This window comes from Hetaerina americana, unplaced genomic scaffold (genome assembly GCF_022747635.1).
Source record: "Hetaerina americana unplaced genomic scaffold, ioHetAmer1.1.p SCAF_1, whole genome shotgun sequence".
NCBI classification, from domain to species: Eukaryota; Metazoa; Arthropoda; class Insecta; order Odonata; family Calopterygidae; genus Hetaerina; species Hetaerina americana.
The window spans coordinates 41,967,421-41,987,996 of NW_027286069.1; the positions used below are offsets into that span (position 1 = coordinate 41,967,421).

Here is a 20,576-nt window from a genome sequence, read left to right on the forward strand (position 1 = left end):
TGCGGAAGGATTTCATGATAGTGAAATGGGAAAGAAAGGGGGTGGGAAGAAGGATGAGAGAGAAATAAAGAGAGAAATGATAACCCACTGGGCTTGCTTGTTTGCTGAAGAATCCTTCTTGATTGCCGCCCGCCGAATATAGCAGATTTCTGTCCTAAATATACAGATGTTTCTTATGCAATAAATTATTAATGTACAGAACATTTTATTGAAACTTGGCACTAGTTGTAAGTATTAGTTTTTCAAGAAATGATAGCCCTGTAATTATGGAGAAACAGGAATTTGTTTACATATATATGAATTCCATCACGGGTGTATATATTAAACTGAGGTTATTATGCTGGCAAATTTATAATATTTTGACAACAGGACAGGAGTATATCATTGAATATTTATTTTGTTTGCTCTAATGTACTGAAATGCATGATGCACTTTTTTTTAAAATGATTGGTCTTGAGAAAATTAGGTTTTGGGTTGGATTTGGTTCCCATTTAAGATATTTATTTTGATTGATGGGCTACAGTACCCTTATCAATGGGGTTTGTTATGTTCACATTGGGGTGTAACATATTGCTTTTAATATGAAATATTAAGAAATGCTGTAAACCTTATTAGGTGTTAAAGTGATGCTAGTTTCAAATATATTCATTATCATAAAAATTCGTTTCATATGCAAGGGTAATAATCACCTTGTTCTAATATCAACAGTATGTGATGTAATGCATTAAATTCTGAACGCCCAGTTCTTATCCCTATCCTGAAAGTAGATTCCGCTTGTATTGCTCATTATTTATCATAAAAGTTTTTTTGTGAGTATATGGTTTTGACACGAATTATTAAGTGTGTAATGGAGATATTATTTTTTAATTCAATGACACACACTGCCAACACACTGAAACTAAATCTTTTTCCATCATTGGAAAAAAGTAGCCATTTGGTATAGCAATTTCACCTTAATACATGTATATCAAAGTTGGATTTGTTAAACCAATATGAATTGCTATAGTATCCACAATATTAGTCTTTTTATTGCATACTGTATATCCTGGCCAATAAGACAAGCCTCTGCATAAGGCGCACAGTGGTTTTTTAGGTTATAATTTACAAAATATACTTGAATAAGACAGAAAAGATTGAATTATTTTGATGTTAACATTTTATATGAAGAAAATTGAATTGTAGCATTAAAAAAATTAGCAGTTACACATATATTTAAGTTTATTCATTATAAAATTCCAATAATTCGTTATCACTGTGCCAAAATGCCTTTTAGCTGCCTTGCTACCATGTTCTGAAGCAAATAACCATCTCCCCAGTGTAAGCGAGGGGTTGTGCGAGACTGAGAATAGTGGTAAGATTGAGATCCTGGACGACATTCTCTGAGCCATGGAAGTGCCCCCACTCTACCCGGCAGACCCAAGGTGCACCCCTGCCGCTGTAGTGGCTCATCGAGCTAGGCTTTACGATGGACATTACAACACTGTCAGGGGTGGCAAGTCATTGAAGCTGCTGCTTAAGTAGCCGGAGTAGAGACACCGCTGAACGCTTTTCCCTCCTGTGACTGTCCGAGGCGGGGCCACAGGGTGCTCAAGCCTTGGGAGCTGCAGTTCACATATTGTATAAGGTGAGCAAGAGAAAGCTGTTCAGGTGCAAATGCTGGGACTAATCCTCGGTGTATGGTACCGCTTGACGCAGTGCTCGAGCACTTTGATAGACCCTTCCGCTAGTACTATTAGTCGATCTTCCATTGCCCTGTATCTCTCACAATATGATTGCCTGGATGAACTCCTGCAAGCCAAAATCACCCCTGGGGAAGTGATCCGGCAACTACGCCGGGCAAAGAACACGGTACCTGGCCTGGATGGGATCCTATAATCCGCCTACCTGAAGGAGTGCAGCGAGACAGTCCTTCTGCACAAGAGGCCACTATGAGAGTGAAGACCTGCAGGTTTGGAGGCTGATCGCTCTCAGTGCCTATCCTCAAAACATTCACCGGCATTCCTCGCGAATCGCGTCATGATCAGGGCCCTTCGTGGCCGGAGGCTGACCTCTCCATTCCAGAAAGGCTACGCTCCAGTGACGGAGAGCAGCAAGGAGCAAAACTTGCTCCTTACAGCCATCATGATAAATAAGTGGATGAGCCTCCCAGTGAGAGCCAGCTGGGAGATAATCGTGTCGTTGTGAAGCTAGGAGGAAGGGGATACCTGCCATCACCATTCCGCAAGGATAAGCTCGCCATTGTGCACGCGTTCCGAATTCTTGCTGGCCTGGATGCATGCATATTGGATGTGGCATGGCACACCTTGCGGGACACAGGTGGTTCGTAAGGGAGGAGAGGAACGTGCCACTCGGCAAGTTGTCGCTCCAGGCATTTCTCTCCGGCATGGTCGACTCCCGCATTGAGACGGACGACCATGGCTGAAGCCGCACCAGGAGGGGTTGGGATGGTGCGGTGACTAACTTGCTTCCCACCCTGAGGACCCGGGTTCGAATCCCAGCGGTGGCCGATATTTTTCAGAGGTATCTCGAACCCTACTTGAGGTGCTTTGTGGAGGGCACTTTGAGCAAGTATGACGTCCATCAGATGGGACGTTAAGCTACGACCCCTTGGTGCCTTTCATTAAGAGCAGGCTAATGACGACGCAGGTTTCTCTCCACCCGTCATCCCTTCCTGTACATCCCTAAGGGCACAAATGACCTCAGCTGTCTATCGCATCCCGCAAAAACTTCTGCTACTACTGAAGCTACGCCGCTGTGTCGTGGCAATGGAGTGATGCTAGAGGGGAGCTGACGGTTGTGATTTCCAGGGCGGAGGGGCCCACTACCATAGTTCAGATTGAGGTGAGTGTAATTCAGTCTGAAGCAAGTCATGAAACTGGTCCAGGTGAAGGTTTTCCTTGCCTCCTCCACACACCTGGACTCGAACCATTTGGTCCGGAAGGTTAGACCCCTTTTGCTGGTTTTGCGACTGGCGTTTCATTCAACATGCCTGCCTGAACGTCCTGCCCCCGGTCAGAAGGGGCACCGCAAGGGGAGTTACCCGCTGCTGCGTAAGCGGCAAGGCAGATGAGACACTGCGAAACATCATCTAAGACTACCTACCACACTGAGATGCATGATGAAGACGTCACAACTAAATACTGGGCTTCCTGAGGCAGCCCTACCAGCATTATGGGAGATTAGAGTGGACCAGCGGGTACCGGGGATCCTTCGCTCCTGAGGCTGGATGAAGTCATCTGGTAGGTGCGGTACACGTCATAGATGTGACAGTGCCCTTTGACAATCGTCATCAATAGTTATTGCTTTTTAACAAATCTGAAAACTTTCAATACATTCAAACTTGGTAACATTCTCATTGGAAGTATTCAGATCATTCAATTATAGATGTTCTTACTATCCTACTAATTAATTATCAGGGAAGTATGATATTTTAGATTTTCTGAAATTGAGGCAGAAGGATAATTTTTATCAGTTCTCAATATGAAAATATCATGCCGACTTCACCCAGTTAAGTAAACTAAAACTTATGAAAGACTGGATGACAAAGGCTAGCAATAAATATAATTGATCAAGTAAACCATTATTTTTACTAAAAAGACTTTTCAGTATTAAATAGCAAATGTAATCCTGAAAAGTAGGCTAAAGACTTTGAATAAGAGTACAGGGGCCTTAATACATTAACTTATGACTAAAAAAATCCCATTTGAGGCATTGCAATGACCTTCCATTATTCTTTGAAGAGATTTTGCATTTTTAAACATACTTATTGAAACGACGAATTAATTATTAGGTCACAATATCCAGTTACTTTTTCCTAATGATAAATGAATTTGTGCACAATCAATCATTGGGACAATGTATTCCTTTAAACCATCTTACTAGCAAAGGTTTTTTGAATTTATGATCCAATTTCATTCATGATCACATATTTAATGCAACTGCAACATAAAAATTAGACAATTAAAATCTTTCAGCTTTAATAAGATAATCCTACCATAAATTAAGGCTTAGACGAAAGGAATCAATTTGATTTTTCAAGGAAATCCAAGTTCATCATGGATGATGAGGTGATTATTCACATTTTGAATAAACATACACACTGCAATTAAGAAGGGCAATATTTTTCAAATATATATATATATGTATATATATATGTATATATATATGTATATATATATATATATATATATGTATATATATATATATATGTATATATATATGTATATATATGTATATATATATATGTATATATATATATATATATATATATATGTATATATATGTATATATATATATATATATATATATATATATAAAAGAAAGTCATAAATCGTGTTAGTTACACCATTTATAACTCGAGAATGGCTGAACATATTTTAATGCTGTTTGGTTTTTTCAATAAGACTCATTCCAGAATAGCAGAATAACCATTAAAATATTGTAAAAGTATGGTATCATAGATTTTAACGATATTTGGTTTTTTTGGATTCATCCCACCCCAGAATAGCAGAATAACCATCAAAATATTGTAAAAGTATGGTATCATAGATTTTAACGATATTTGGTTTTTTTGGATTCATCCCACCCCAGAATAGCAGAATAACCATCAAAATATTGTAAAATATCAAATCGTATTGTTGATTTTAATGATATTTGGTTTTTTGGATTCGTCTCAAACCAGAATAGCAGAATGACCATTTAAATATTGTTAAAGTATCGTATCATTATATCATATTGTAAAACATCGTATCATATCATAATATCGTACCATAAAATTTCTAATTCTATCGCTTCACTGAAGAAATTTCAACGTCGTAAGCAAGGTGATGCGATTCCTGGTTATCCGGATGTGCGTTCTACAGATCCTCTTCGTTTGCATCATTTGTCTCGGAATGAAAACTAAATTTTTTGTGATGGTTTGTAGGAAAAGAAATTCCACGACCGGGGCTGACCACAGTCTCTCGACCAGAATAACATTTTTTAGTAGTTTGCGGGAATATACGAGGGTCATCCGGAAAGTAGTACCCGTTCGTGAAATAAAGACACAAAAGTAAATATTAACAAACATAAAAAATTTTATTTGAAAGAGGATACTTTAAACTACTTCTCAACATAATCTCCAAGCAAATTAAGGCATTTGTCATAACGTGTGACAAGTTTCTGTATTCCTGCTGCATAGTCCTTCGCCGCCAGCTCATTGAGATACGCGAGGGACCCATCTTGCACAAATTTTTGCATAATGCATTGAGGAATTTAATCACTGCCCTCACTTCACAACTGGCGGCGTTCTCAATTTTTTTAAACATTGTAAACAATCACAGAAACAACACAGGCAATGCTAGCGTCACGCAACTTGGCTCAGAGAAGGCAGACAAGCCACTGAAGCTATCTGACCTCGTCCAGCGGCTACTCGCGTCGTCAGCACTTCATGCGGCACGAACGGGTACTACTTTCCGGATGACCCTCGTAACTTCCTTGCCAGTGACCAACTAAAGACACAAATACACAAACCCAAAGTGGAATCCTTCACAGGGTTACAGGGACTCCGTTAAGGACACCTGGGTTTATGAGCACATTAAAAGAATCATATTGTTTTATTGAAGAAATTTCAGCATTGGAAGCAGGGTGATGTGGTGGTGGGAGGAAGGAAGTACTCAGAGATGAAGAGGGACCTGATGTAGGGTATGTTACTGGACTTTGTGTTTTCTTAGGAGTAATGAAATATTTATTTGGTAGTTGTGTCCATCCAAAAACCTACCTTAACCGGTAGATTATCGTAAAAAAAACTGTTGATTGTTAGGTGGCACGAAGTTCGCTGGGTCAGCTAGTTATTGTATAAATCAAATGACTTCAAATGCACTTACCCCCTTCGAAATAACCTGTTTCCAAGCTTTGTCTGCAATGGCCAGCCATTCCTTCCAGGGAATAAACATGTGCTTGTGCTGGACCTTAAAGAATCAACACTGAACCTATCTGCCTCATCATGCCATGAGCAAGGGTGGCATGAATAATAATAAGATGACGAATTCACGATACGAAAGTGCTTCCATGTAGATGAATTATTCTATAATTTTATTTGATTGCAGTCTCAGATAAGAGATCTCTTGAGAACTAAAGAAAATTGAAATGAAAATTACACAAGTATTTTCAACATATTTAAATATCTATACCTGATGTGTTCTATATTTGTGTATGTATAAATATGCATTAAATCTCCTGACGAATATATGAATCATTACTAGAATTTACCAGCCATCATCCTGTGCATAATAATATACAGGATGGTGGCCTATAAATTCGAGTTATAGTTTTTCCTTATGTCCCTTTTGGGATGACTGAGCTGATAAAGCACAATCTGAATTATGACTGTAATGGGTTGATGTAAGAGACTTAGCAGTGAATGTCAAAATTCTATATTTTGTTTATAAGGTCACCTATTACATAGCATGTATGTTAGCTGACATTACGTTATGGAGCCATTATTGTCTTAATCACTTATCAAGAACATTATTCAACAAGTGATGTCATCAGAAACCTTAACATCAACAATATTTCAGGATGTACATCTAATTGACTTGAGCTATTCAACTACTCTCTTAAGTTTAATACCTTCTGTTTTTGTGCCACAGAGGTAAAAAATTCATATTAAAACAAACATTCATATTTTCCCTCTATGAATAAAATTTTCTGGACTGATATGGTGCCCACAAGAAAAGCAATTCTTGCCATAAGTTTGCGTCCAAAAAACATTATTCACCATGATTTAACACATTTTTAAGGCTAGGATTACTCTCAGAGCCATGACTTCGGTGGCAAAATGTTGATTTTAAAACTGAATAAATTCAATCAATCCACATATGCCATGACTTAGATTTTTATAAAATCTTTTTTACTCACTAATCCAACCATGAGATGAATATAAAAACATAAGTGAAGAATAAATACAATTTATTAATTGTAATAAAGCATCACTGGTATTTACAAAAATTATATTTACATTTTCTAATTCATACTTTTAAGAACAAGCTCAGTCCATAATGTAATAAATTTTCAGAATTAGTTCCTTTTTAAACCTTCATTAAACAATTTCTTTAGATTGTACTCAACACTTTTGCTGTATAAGTTGATAATTTTACAGCGGAGTGGTACAATCATGCTCTAGCAGATGAGCTGAATGAACTGAACACCAAACTATTAGAAAATTTTTCTAAGAAATTGTTAAGAAATTTACTTCCTATACCACATCTGTAAAGTTTTCATCCTCTTGATCTTCTTCTGCAGTTGAAGAATGCCATAAAGCAAGGCCTCAGCAGTTGGTGGACATCCTACAAGAAAAAAATGTTAATGAAGAGCATAATTTTGGTTAAAAGACACCTAGAAAATGCAAATAAAATGTTTTCCTTTCCCTTAGATTTTCAAAAGACATCCTCAATTTTACGAGGAGGAACACCTTTACAAAAATAAGGTGAATTTTCTTTGAAGATTAATATGTTATAATGGCATGGATGAAAGAAAAAAGTTTCCAAATACAAGGGTAGTTTGAAAAGTTCTCGGAATCACCCCTGATGTCAGCGCCAGTGCAACCAGTTACCTGTGCAGGTAAAAATTGGTAATCCTTTATGAGTAAACACATAACATGTCAGTGTGGAGAAAGAGACCTGTGGTGCGGATGCCTCTCTGTTGATGTCCTCTTGTCGTGATTACTGAAGATAAAATACTTGAGATTCAAGCAGTGATTAAATACTTTGCAGAGAAAGGTATGAAAGACAAAGAAACTCAAGCCAACTTTCAGAACACACTAGGGATCTCTGCTCTTTCATATTCAACCGTTTTCAAGGGGACAAACGAGTTTCAGTTTGATCGTGACAGCTTAGATAATGATCCGCGTAGTGGTCAGCCAACATGTGCCACTACCCTGTAAAATTATTGTAACTAAACCAAAAGATGCAAGAAAAAAGGTCAGGTTTGGCAAGAAAGTTATCTTTCATCAAGACAATGCCCACCCACACACAAGTAGCATTGACATGGCAAAAATACTAAGATACAAATTGTTGCCACACCTGCCTTATTCACCTGATTTGGTTGATCAGACTTCATCTCTTCCCCAAGCTCAACATTTTCCTGGGTGGATGGAGATTCTCTTCAAACAAAGAACTAACAGTCAAAGTAGATGGGTATTTTACAGGCCTGAAGTGATATAATTTTCAAGATGGGATCAAGATATTGGAAAATTGCTGGACCTAGTGTGTGTACAGGGAGAATACAATGAAAAAAAGAAAAGTTTCAATGGGGTAAGTTGTTTATTCCTATTCCATTCCGAGAACTTTACAAATTACCCTCGTATATGCTCCTGCTACTAGACATAAAAATCTTGTTTTGCAAATTGACCATACACATGATAATCACCAGTGTTCATAAGGCCTCAATTTACTAATTCTATACTTTATACATATATTTACCATTACCTTTAACTAGAAAACATTTCAGTCAAAGTTTCCACCAAATTCCAATCCATTTCTCATTTTAGGGTTTTGTAATAAATTTAAAGACATAGCTTACCTGGTACATAAATATCCACTGGTATAATACGGTCACATCCACGGACAACTGAATATGAATAATGATAATATCCACCACCATTAGCACAACTTCCCATTGAGATCACCCAGCGAGGTTCAGGCATCTATAAGTAAAAATCAATAATCACACTTGAGCAATTGATAATGTGTCAGAAAAACTAAGGCTAAAGCCTATGGCAAGCTTTGTTTACTGGTCCCCGCTTTCTGCATGGAAAAGAGCCATCATAAGAGCTCATCTTAATGATCATGATCTCTCTCCCATATTACACAAAATATTTAGTTAATAGAAGATGTGCAAAATAAATTATCAGGATACTTCCACTGAAAGATTTCTTAGGTTTCCATGGAGAGATAAATATGTGACATAAGAAACCCTTTTGGATTTCACTTTTGGGAATAGGAAATAGTCTGCTGGTGCCAAGTTGTGACTGTAAGGGGGTTGGGGGTCTTCTTCAGTGCGTTGCAGAAGGTCTTCGCAAGCAGACACTTGACTCTGCTTTTGGTAGCATGACAAAACCTTCCAGATGAGTTTAGCACAGATCTTTCACACTGACAAATTTTCAGGGATAATGGTGTGCATTGTCATCTTATCAATGCCATTATGCTCTGCAATCATGCCCACACTCAACTGATGGTCTGAATTCAGCACTCAAAGCACACATCAGAAAAAAATTGTGGACGATACTTTTCATACAAACCTTGTATACCAGGTCACTTATTTCTGAAATGCTCCACATTTGTGAGGAAAAACATTTGGATAAACATAAATACTAGTATAATTAAAAATATATTCAAGGAAAGTTCAAAAGAGTGTGATCATAATTTTTAAACATAATTTATTGATGAATTTGATGGTTTGAGGCTCCACTTTGTGAAAATTTTTGATCACTGAATAAATCAAATTGGTATTTTTTCGTTCAAAAACTTTATAATACTACCGGTTTTTTATGTCACCTAGTCATTGAAACCAGTAGTAATATAAAGCTTTTTTGTGAAAAAATACCAAATTTATCAATTCAGTGATAATTAATTGAGCTAACATTTGATGTAATGTTGTTAGATTAAGGAGTAATATAAATGTGGTAAAAGTGCCATTGATTTGACTATTTATTGCATCAGCAGCAGCCATTGCAAGTATAAACAGTTTTTGTTCTTTCAGTTCACCTACATTGGCTTTGGTCAAGTGGCGTCTTCGTGTTTCCTCACATTACGGAAAAAGAAAAAGTCACACAGGGCCTCGATTATTGGAAGAATGAAGAGCACACTTCACCATTCATGCATGGTGGTGCAGCATCCTTACAGCTATTTTGAAATGCATGTGCAGTATTTCTCTTACCAATGTTTGGGTGACACCCAATGAAATTTTCAATCTTTTTGATAGGGTTCTTAATGTCATTTTAAACCAATGACACTTTAATCTCATATACTTACACAATAACAAAAAAATATAACAAAATTAATTTTTTTTCAAAATAACTCATGCGATTAAGTTTATGATTTCTCTTTATTGGACAGCCGTTGTTGTATTGGGATACTCTTGAGAGGAGGGGGAGAAGTATGAGGTAGGGAAATGCAATAAGAAATAGAGGACCACGAATTCTAAGAGTGAACATGACAGATTTTCTCAAGGGAGAGAGGAAGGTAGCAACCTCTGAAGTACCACTACCTCAAATTCATTCATTAATATGAACATTTTATGTGCTGGTTACCTTTAAATTTACCAACCTTTGGCCAGTTTTTTGCCTCCGCATGAAAGGTATAAGCATTCAATAAAATACACAGAACTCCTGAACTACTGGATATTTTTTAATGAAATTTAAATGTATAGAGATTATATGCTAGAGTAATCAACTAGTGTGTGGCATTGTGTAAAACATACCCCTCTATGATGAGGAATACAACAAAAACCCCAACTAAAGGGGGTTTCACTTCTTTTCTTAGCTACACATACTCTACAAGGTCTCTGAAGAATTTCCTTGCTCCAAAGACTATTTCCTCTACTATATTCTTTTTCATGTCTACTGAAAGTCTTACAGGTGAGTCCAACTTAGGTACATGCCTTGTAGGAAAAATGTGAATGTTTTTCTCTAGGGTGTTTGAGATGGGCTCTTCTGTATCTCTGTGACACACCCAGTGTCTTGCAAGAACTTTTTACACACCATTTATTTTCCATTGAGTTCCAAATGAACCCTAAAAGAATTGAATAGGGTACTGTTCAACAAATACAACACTGTGTGCTTTGATCAATTCGTGGTCTTTCTCATTATTGTGCAATGTGTTTCTGCAATGAGGGTCCGGTGTCTAGTAATCACTTATTCTTTTTTCCTGCAGCATAGGGATTACCAATCCTAATTTTTTTTCATTTCTCCATTGGTTATATCGTGCAACTTGAAACTTTTAGGAGATTCTCTGTATTCATAAGCATTTTGTTCATTATAACGATTTGATTCCTCCACAATCATTGAAAAGAGGTCATCCCCTATAAACAAACTAACTACATCACTCACATTTTTTGGACCATGCGGACTAATTTTTACACCTGGTGTCCCAGCTGATGTTTCTAAAGCAGGAATAAATTCATTGCCCGACCAAAATAAAACATTGCCACTCATCGTGTTAGCTATCATTTCTGTCATCAACGATAGAATCACTAGAATACTTCAAAGGTAGAGCAAGAACTGTATCTTCACTGTCACTTGGGATTTCACTAATGTTTTCATCAGAACTTCCATCAGTTCCTTCACGACTTGGGATATCAGACAAATTATCAGTAAAAACTTTGTTTAAAATACCATTTACGCTCATTACCCTTCTATTCTGCGCAGCTATGATTGCAAGGGGTAACAGCAAATGTTATTGGTTAAAAAAATATAGTATCTCTCAAAAACAACTTAAACTTTACAAAAACAATGTGGATAGCTTCTAGATGTGCATGGCTGATCTAGCATGCACATCAACAATTATTCCACATCAAAGATTGACCTTCCCTTCAAGTACACAGATAAGACTAAGGAGAAAAATGCTTCAAATATAGAGCCAAGAGCATCTACGCAACAGTTACATATTCATACATATAGATATATACATACATATACACACACACATTTATGTGTGTGTATATATATCGATGATGTTGAAGCACTCACAAGAGCAATATAACATCTGGACGGCACAATAGAACACAAAATAGATAACACTTAAAAGGACACTCACATTGTAATTGTTTGAGCTATATACATACATACATACATATATATAAATATATATGTGTATGTAATATGTATAAATATGTGTGTACATATATATATAAATATGTGTGTACATATATATATATATATATATATATATATATATATATAATATACCATATTTTCCCATCGATAAAGTGCACCCAGAACTTTGTAGTCATCATGATTTTGTATAGATACCGGATACCCAGGGCTTCATAGTTATCTTGAACGTGTGTAGATGCCACACATCTACACACGTTCATATATATAAGCATGTAAAAATTATATATACTGTGTGAAAATACGTCTATATCGAATGTATGTGTGTGTATAAATACAGGTCTGAATTTTTTTCCACTTGCATCACATAACGCGCATCCTCATTTTTTCGATCATCTGAACATATGTGTATAGATAACGCGCACGTCATCAATGGGAAAATATGGTACATGGTATTTCTTCTAAAATTGTGAAATTTATACCTGACATATCCTATATTTGTGTATGTATGATTATGCAACAAATCCCCGGACAAATAAATGCATTAACATGATTAGCTAAATGTAAGAAATCCTTCGTTAAACTCAGCAAGACTGCCACAGATTTACACAAAATGTTTAAGGGAGCATTCAGAATTGATGCTAGGACAAATGCAAACAACCAGTTTAAACATTCAAAAATGAATTGAACTTCAATTGATGATGATGATGAACATTTCAGATGACCATCAACTGGAAGTACATGAGAACATGTCACTTCTTTTTGGAATCCAAACATAAATGATGTCTGACAGACCATCCAATACGTCTATAGCATTACAGTAAAGTTTATCAGAAGAATTGAACATGAAAGGTTAGCAGCAAAGTTCAAGCCGCAACTCTTTTAAGCAAAGATCAGAAAGAATGTGGGATGAATATCCGTCGGACTTGAAAGAACAGTTTCGAGCTGATCCAGATTTTCTTTCTAAGGTCATCAAAGGTGATGAAAGTTGGGAATATAGGAATGATCCAAAAACCAAACCACAATTGCCACCAAGGAAAAGCCCATTTCTACCTCAGTAAAGAAAGCCAAGTCAAAGTCAAGTCATGAGCAACATCAAGAAGTCCTTACTGATCTGTTTTCCCAATGTTGATGGATTATTCTCATAGAGCTCATTACTCTGGGTCAGATGATTATTGAAATAGTCTACCGTGATGTTTTAAGGTGGCTTAGGGTGAATGTGAGATGGAAACGATCATAAAAATAGTGTAGGAATGCCTGGGTTCTTAACTGAAATAATGCACAGCCACACTGCTTTCATCATACCTGTTTCTTGGCAAAAACAACTTGGCCATTGCTCATTGAGCTTACTCACCTGACTTACATCCTTGTGATTTTCTGTTCATTCTAACGGTGAAAATTAAGTTGGAAGGGATGAAGAATTGACACAATAGAGGAGACTAGCAGATTTGTAGTGCTTAATGCACTAACAAACCAACACTTCCAGAATTTACTCAGCGCCAGAAGTGGTGGGATTGGTATTTGAAATCTCTATGGGACAACTTTGAGGATGACAGCAGAGAAATAGATCCAGGTATTCTGCAATTTTATTTATCTCTATTTTTGAGGAACTTTTGGGTAGCACCTTTCATATTATTAGTCAATAATTTATAGAGCCATATATATTGCTACCCTTATAGATATGGAGTGATGTCTTCTATTTTCCAGTCCAGGCAAACAATGAGTATACCTCCTGAATCCAACTTGCTAAACACATAATTTAGGAATAGTTTAGCAAAGTAGATTACACTTTGATTTTTTAACCTTTTTTTAAGCAGTTAAAAAGATCCTTGAATGACATTTTCAAATGAGCCCAAGGAGTTGATTGTATACATTATGTTTTTAATACTGTAATTTTTACTGAGATGGTAATAAATTTACATAATAATTTACCTGATCATATACTTTTCGTAGAGCAGGAGCCATTTTATTTGTAAGTGTGCCAGCAACAATTATGACATCTGCTTGTCGTGGTGATGCTCGGAATACCACTCCAAACCGATCCATATCATATCGTGGAGCTGCAATGTGCATCATTTCAACAGCACAGCAAGCCAATCCAAAGGTCAGGGGCCAAATAGAGCACTGAAACAAATTACACATAGATATACATAAAAGATATCATTTAAGAACAAAATCATATTTTATGGTACCAGGTTTCTATAAGAAGTATCGAAGATAATTTTTTCCTGACATAACTGTACATTGTAGCATGCTTGCACGGCACATGCTCGATGGTGGGGAGTCTGACCTGTGAGCGTTCATTCAAGCTAGATCGTGCTTTTAGCAGACCCTGGTTGAGTGACTTGCTGCAAGGGCAAACTGCAGCCAATGATTGAACAGTAGTATGACATCAAATTTTGTGTTGAACTGGGAAAATTGAGTACGAAGACGTTGGCTATGATTCACCAGGTGTTCAAGGATGAAGTGCTGAATCCGGACTGTTGGTTAAGGGTTTGATATTGATTTGACATTGATAAGCTGACAGCGCACGCACACCATTATCACTGAAAATTAGGCGATGTGAAAGATCTTTACTAAACTCATCCAGAAGGTCTTGATGGATGACTAAAAGCAGAATCAAGTGTCTACTTGCGAAGACCTTCTGAAACACATTTAAGAAGACCCCTAAACCTTGAATGGATATACTCCAATTAATCATCACTTGACATGTGCCTAACATTTAAAGTGCCTCATCCTAACACTCAATATTCAAATACAGAAGGGGACCACAACTGTTAGAATTGAAAATAATATTATAACAGTTGCAGTCCAAAACTTTCATGAAATCACAACAATAGAGGCCTGCCCCTTGCTGCCAAGGTTAATACCCACTCCAGTCATCTGTACCCATCTACCTGGACTCGTTACCATGTTTTTCTAATCATAATTCAGTGTGATAAATAATTAGGGTGATTGCCCATGCTCCTTCCTTAATAGAGTGAATGTTATACCATCATTTTAAATGACAACCAAAATGGGGTCATATTATTATTATTAAAAATCCACATGTGCTGATAGACAGTGTCAGGTGGCACACAAGTCCCAAGTAACCACAAAAGATAATAGATAAAATCAGTCAGTAAAGCAAAAGTACACTTAAAGAAAATTTCCAAACTAAAATCTCATTTACATCAATTAATCAGCAAGAAAAAAAAAGATAAATTAAAAAAATTAAGCTGTTACATATAATTTTACATCACACACCAATCAAATTTTTACATATATGCCTTACATCTTTTCTTAAATGCACCCTGTTAGGAAAGGGCTCAAATATTTTGCAGGTAAGGTGTTCCAATTAACAATTGTTTTATTTAGAAAAGAAAATTTTTTTATTCGTTCTTTGTGCCCAACATTTTACTTTAAATTTGTGGTCATTTCTCCCCATAAAATTTGGATTCCCCGCCTCTTTCCTAAGATCTGCCCAAGCTTTCTCCCCCTTCAGAATGCGGAATATTCCATTAAGTCTGCTTACTTTCCTTCTAGTTTGTAGAGGTTCCCAGCCCAGCGTTTTTAGCATGTCCAACACACTCTTCATCCTCCTATGCTTCCCCAGAACATATCGAGCAGCCTTCACAGCCACCTCACCAAGGAACAAATGCTGCACAAATTACTTTCATGTGGCTCATAACCTTTATTTTATATGGCAAGGGTTACCCAACCAAGAAAAGTATCATTAATCCTGCTAGCACAGATCTAAGGGTTATCAGAACCTACAATTTCTCACACATGGCAAGTTTGTCATATATTGGAAGGATGTAACCAGAAAAAAACATATGATGAAATTCTATGCGTATCAAAATTCTGAGTAGTTGTTAATATTATAAAGAACAAATGCAAGCTAATTTTTCTATATTTACTTCTGCTTAACTTTAGGAGAGGATTTAGGAAAAACACAAAAAGGTCTTTTCATTATACACTTAGATGGGAGAAAACAACACACAAGTCAATCCAGTATTTCTAGATTTAAAAAAAGGCTTTGATAAAGACCCACACAATAAATTGTTACACTCTTAAATGCTATGGTATCAATGAGAAAATTATTAATTGGATTATCGACTTCTTGTCAAATCGCAAAAAAATAGTATTCATTGATGGGCTGTGTTAAATGAATAGACATGTAACTTTGGGTGTCCCCCAGGAAGGCGTAATAGGGCCGCTTCTATTCTTAATATACATTAATGACTTGAGCTCACACATTAGTAGCAATATCAGATTATTTGCTGACGACACGGTGGTACACAGGGAAATAAGGAGCTATCTAGATCATTAGCTGCGCACTACAGACTTAGACACAATCTCAGATTGGTGAAAGGAATGGGGATTAATGCTTAATATAGACCAACGTGCATTTTTGAAATTTTGGAGCAAAGGAAGTGGCGAACAGGATCTAAACTATGAAATAGAGGGTTAAGTGCTAACAACGGCCAATCAAGTTAAGCATTTGGGGGTAGTTTTAACACCACACCTTTCATGGGGAGTACATATTACCACAATATACAAATCTGCTTTAAAGAAACACAGCTTCCTTAAGCAGGTGGAGAGAAAATGTAATGAGAAATTTAAAGAGAGGCGTTATTTTGCTCTAGTTAGACCTCATTTGGAATGTATCGCAAGTATTTGGGATTCTTGGGAAAAAAATTGGCAAAAAAATAGATAAGCCCAGAGAAGACCCACTAGATTGGCTAAAAACTGTTATAATAAAAACACAAGCGCGATAGGTCTCTCCGAAGATTTAGGCTGGGAGCCACTTGAAATACGAATATAACAAGCAAGACTTAGACTTTTAGAAAGGCTCAGAACAAAGGAGTTCAAACGATGACACAACAGGAATTATAATGGCCCCACACTACTTCGGTAGATCAGACCACAAAGATAAAATATGGGAGATAGATTCCAGTACAGATGGATACAAATACTCAGTCTTTCCCCAAACAATCAGAAATCACAATATTAAGAAATGGAAGTCACTATAGAAATATTAAAAACATTTAATTTACAAAACCAGAAACACAGTAATCAACCTGAAGGTCGGTTTAGTCGGTGATGGTTGAGTTCACCCAGTACTAAGCCCTATACGGCATATGAAATTCGCACATCAGGGTAGGGGGGCCAGTTCCTTTCCCTGTGCTGGTTATGGTTTCCCAGGAAGATCTGGTACCCGAAAAATCACTTTAGCTTGGGTGGAGCTGTAGGTGCCCAGAGTGCCTCGCCCAGGAATCGAACCAAAGTTGGAACAAAATTAAACATTGCAAAGATATCAGGTATATTTGTAGGTTCATGCGTATGTTAGTTGGTAGTTTTTGTTTGCATGTGCGTGGGGGGTAAGGGTTGTTGTGTGCAGTTTTTTTTCTTAATTACAGGTGGTGCCCTAACATCCCCTGCCAAATGCCCTTGCGGCAGCTTGCGGGGTATTAAGTAGAAGTAGATGTAAATGTAGGGAGAAAATTCCTAAAATTGATTTGCACCATGATTGGAAAATGATTACCAGACCAGGAAAATTCAACACTTGAAGCAGAGTAATAGGAAGGCCTTTCAATAAAATAGTATTAACAGCATGCTCAAATGCATTTTGCTGAAATATTAAGATTGACACACAATGCAGGGAAGATTGTAAGCATTAACAATAAAGAAATATAGCATTCATCAAAACCATTATAAATAAGCTAGACTTATCAATAACCACAAAAAAGAATCCATTACAATGATGATAATGTCAAATTCTAAGCAGATGGGTTATGTTAATTCAATGACAATAAAATGCAGTTACAAATATGAGGCGATACTGGAGAAAAATCCATCTTAAAAACATAACATAATTTAAAATTTACAATTTCATGGAGCATTAGATAAATGAATTTTATTCATTAAAAAAATGTGAAATTATGAGTTGGACGAAAAATAGTTGAGATTCTTGAGAATCTGAGAATAAGGGCATGCATTCCTCTTAAAGATTGTTCTACTTTACCTAACCGAATCATTAATAGGTATCCCTCTGAACTTTGAGCAAAGAATATTATATGGAAACTACCTTTATTGGATTGCCAGCATTTAGCTGATTATACACAGAATAGTTGGCAAACAAACTTACTTATTATGAATGTGAACTTAAGGAGAAGTTTCCTGGTTAAACAAAAAATTCCCTAAACTCCATAGGTATTCTCCAACTTATATATCAGGTTCCAGTTTAATGCAAGAGTTAGTATTTTGGTGTAATTACCTATATGAGGTAGAGGTATAACATCAGAAAATTATAGGTATATACCAATACCTCATAATTTTCTGATGTTAATTTTGTTTTCGTGAATTAATGTAAATGTTACTCACTTTACGACCCCAATTAAGAAGATCATCCAGTCTAGCCACAGCGTACTCAGCCCAATTGCTTGTGTCTTGGAAGGGGGAGTACGGTTTTCGCTCCACAACATCTGTGAATATTTCATGGATACCATATGAAGTTACATTTCATCAACTCTTTCATATTAATAATGAAGCAGGGAGAAATTTAAAAACAATGGAGATAAAATGCATCAATTTCAAAGGGTAAAAATCATTTACATTGAACAGGGTGAAAGACTGTTACACTTCTTCGAATCAGCACAGATATTTCATGTCTGATTTCTCCTTTAATTTGTCCGTAATTTTTAATGGAAAATTACCAATTTGAACTCATCATAGTACGATTTAAGTTAGCATTTAGGATATGGTAGTACGCTCGAAAGTTTCAATGGATAGAGAATAAGCATCAAGGAATAGATAACTAGGTTAACCTCTTACAATTAATAAGCTCTTTGGGTCTAATTGTAGGGAAACAAAAAAATTAATACGAGGACTTATCCCATCAATATTTAATATTGAAGGAAATCATTTACAACCACTGATACTATATTGCCTGCTTTGTACAAACTCATTTTTCAGTTACATCAGCTTATATAGTCGGTGAAATAAAAGCTTTGTAGTTAACGATGAAGAGATTTCTTAAAGATAATTATTTTTATGAGATTATTTAAAACTGTTTTAAAGCCAATGACGAATTCAATTATCTAATTTAATTTTAGAAGGCAAAGACTTTTGATGTAATTTACATATTGGCTTAATATACACTCAATTAATGAGCATATAATTTTAATCCCTGAAAGACATAACTCGGGTCATGATTATCTTAATTCAACCCGGCTTTATAAATTATATTATACAAAATAAATTAGATAGAAAATATTAGGAACGATACATTTATTAGATTATAATACATAATAATAAATTTATTTTTCGTCCAACTCTTAAACGCACACCTGCAAGTACATACCAATATTTTTCTCTAATTTATTCAATTAATTCATGTCATCATAATTTTTAAATTATTATTTTATCTCCCAGTAATAGAGAATTGCGGATGTTTAACTAGTTTATATGATAGAAGAACATAAACACACCAAATTTGACAGGAAATAAAAGAACGTTACCTTTATTTTTAGTGGCTACGGTAGATGATTTGGAGGATGGCAAGGCTGATATCATTCCACTGCGAAAAGCGGTGGATACAAGCTGCTGGCTAAGCAGTCCTCTAGCTTTCACTAATAACGAAATAAATAAACTATTTAAAAAGCATATTACACAACTCAAAGAATATAGGAACGACTCAGTCATTCCCAGGAACTTAATTCCCAAGTAATGAGAATTATATTACGGAGATTACATTGAACTTCTTTGCATGTTGTAATTGTTCCTTCTAATGACAAAAATATCAAATTGCGCCTAAGAAAATGAACCTTAAAAAAATGTTTTAAAAATACAGCTCACAAAATTATACCTTCATATTCGCCGCTTGCGAACGATAACAAAAATTACAAGATTAAACTGGACTAAGCTTTGAAAAATAGAATATTAATTTACTAATACTAACAAATAAATTTATTCCCCAATATCGTTTCATCACGAGCTTATTTGAATAGAGATACTAATGATAATGGATCGGAAATTCAATTATAAACTTACATGACGACAACATTTTGCTAACTTGTTGTACCCTCTTTATTTTAAGAGTACCACTACTGGAAAAAATGGTCAACGCTTCCGACTTGCACCACCTCCACCACAGAATTGATGATGCGTCTCACGATTGGCTCTTGTTTAAATGGATACATTTTATGGTTGTATAGATGGCGTGAAATACACAGCAACCTAGTTTTCAAATTAGTTAATATCGTTAATTCAATAGGTAATTACCGGAGGATCTAGAGTAATTAAGAGTGATTACTGAAATTCTTTCGCATCTCTAAGAGCTTGGGACAATCGCTTACCTGCATAGTATTCACATTTGCCAATGCCGCCTGTAGAAACAGTGGTATACACGTCTACGTAAATAAGTTTTGTATTTTGAAATTCTTGCATAACCAGGATGTATCTGTTTAGTCAATTTTGAGAGAGCATTTCATGAAGTACAGAGTGAACAACTAATGAATGTACAGGTGTTAGAGGACATAGGACTTCACTAGAATATAGGCGAATTAGCTATTATCTGAACATGCCTTAGACGGTGCAAGTGGTGGTAGTAGTTGGATAGCCAGAATGATGCTAGGTGGGGAATAAGACAATAAGTCCATTATTATTTGTTCATTACAATGTTTACATAGACGGAATGGTAAGAGAGGCGTACAAAAGTTTGAATAAGTAATGAAAGAAGGTGGAAAATTGATAATATCAAATTTGCGGGCGACCGAACTATACG

The 20,576-nt window shown here is 36.1% G+C and overlaps 1 protein-coding gene across 2 annotated transcripts; it reads right to left on the reverse strand.

Moving 5' to 3' along the window:
* Positions 1-6,931: 6,931 nt before the first annotated feature.
* Positions 6,932-19,977, reverse strand: ND-20 (NADH dehydrogenase (ubiquinone) 20 kDa subunit). Of its 2 annotated transcripts, none has more exons than XM_071588877.1 (6): positions 19,844-19,977; positions 19,312-19,422; positions 18,176-18,276; positions 13,742-13,933; positions 8,560-8,683; positions 6,932-7,325 (listed from the first exon to the last, which is right to left on the reverse strand). In XM_071588877.1, exons 1-6 carry the CDS (start codon positions 19,854-19,856, stop codon positions 7,228-7,230), a joined length of 639 nt encoding a protein of 212 aa, XP_071444978.1. In that variant the 5' UTR covers positions 19,857-19,977; the 3' UTR covers positions 6,932-7,227. The 2 variants fall into 2 exon arrangements, with proteins under 2 accessions (XP_071444978.1, XP_071444973.1); XM_071588872.1 differs by lacking the exon at positions 19,844-19,977 and adding an exon at positions 19,545-19,576 and having other exon boundaries at positions 19,312-19,442.
* Positions 19,978-20,576: the final 599 nt, after the last annotated feature.

Coding starts and splice junctions, on each gene's coding strand:
- ND-20 (XM_071588872.1), bottom strand. Junction 18,277..19,311: donor CGTAGCCACTAAAAATAAAG/GTAACGTTCTTT, acceptor AAATATTCACAG/ATGTTGTGGAGCGAAAACCG. Junction 7,326..8,559: donor AGTGGATATTTATGTACCAG/GTAAGCTATGTC, acceptor TTTTTCTTGTAG/GATGTCCACCAACTGCTGAG.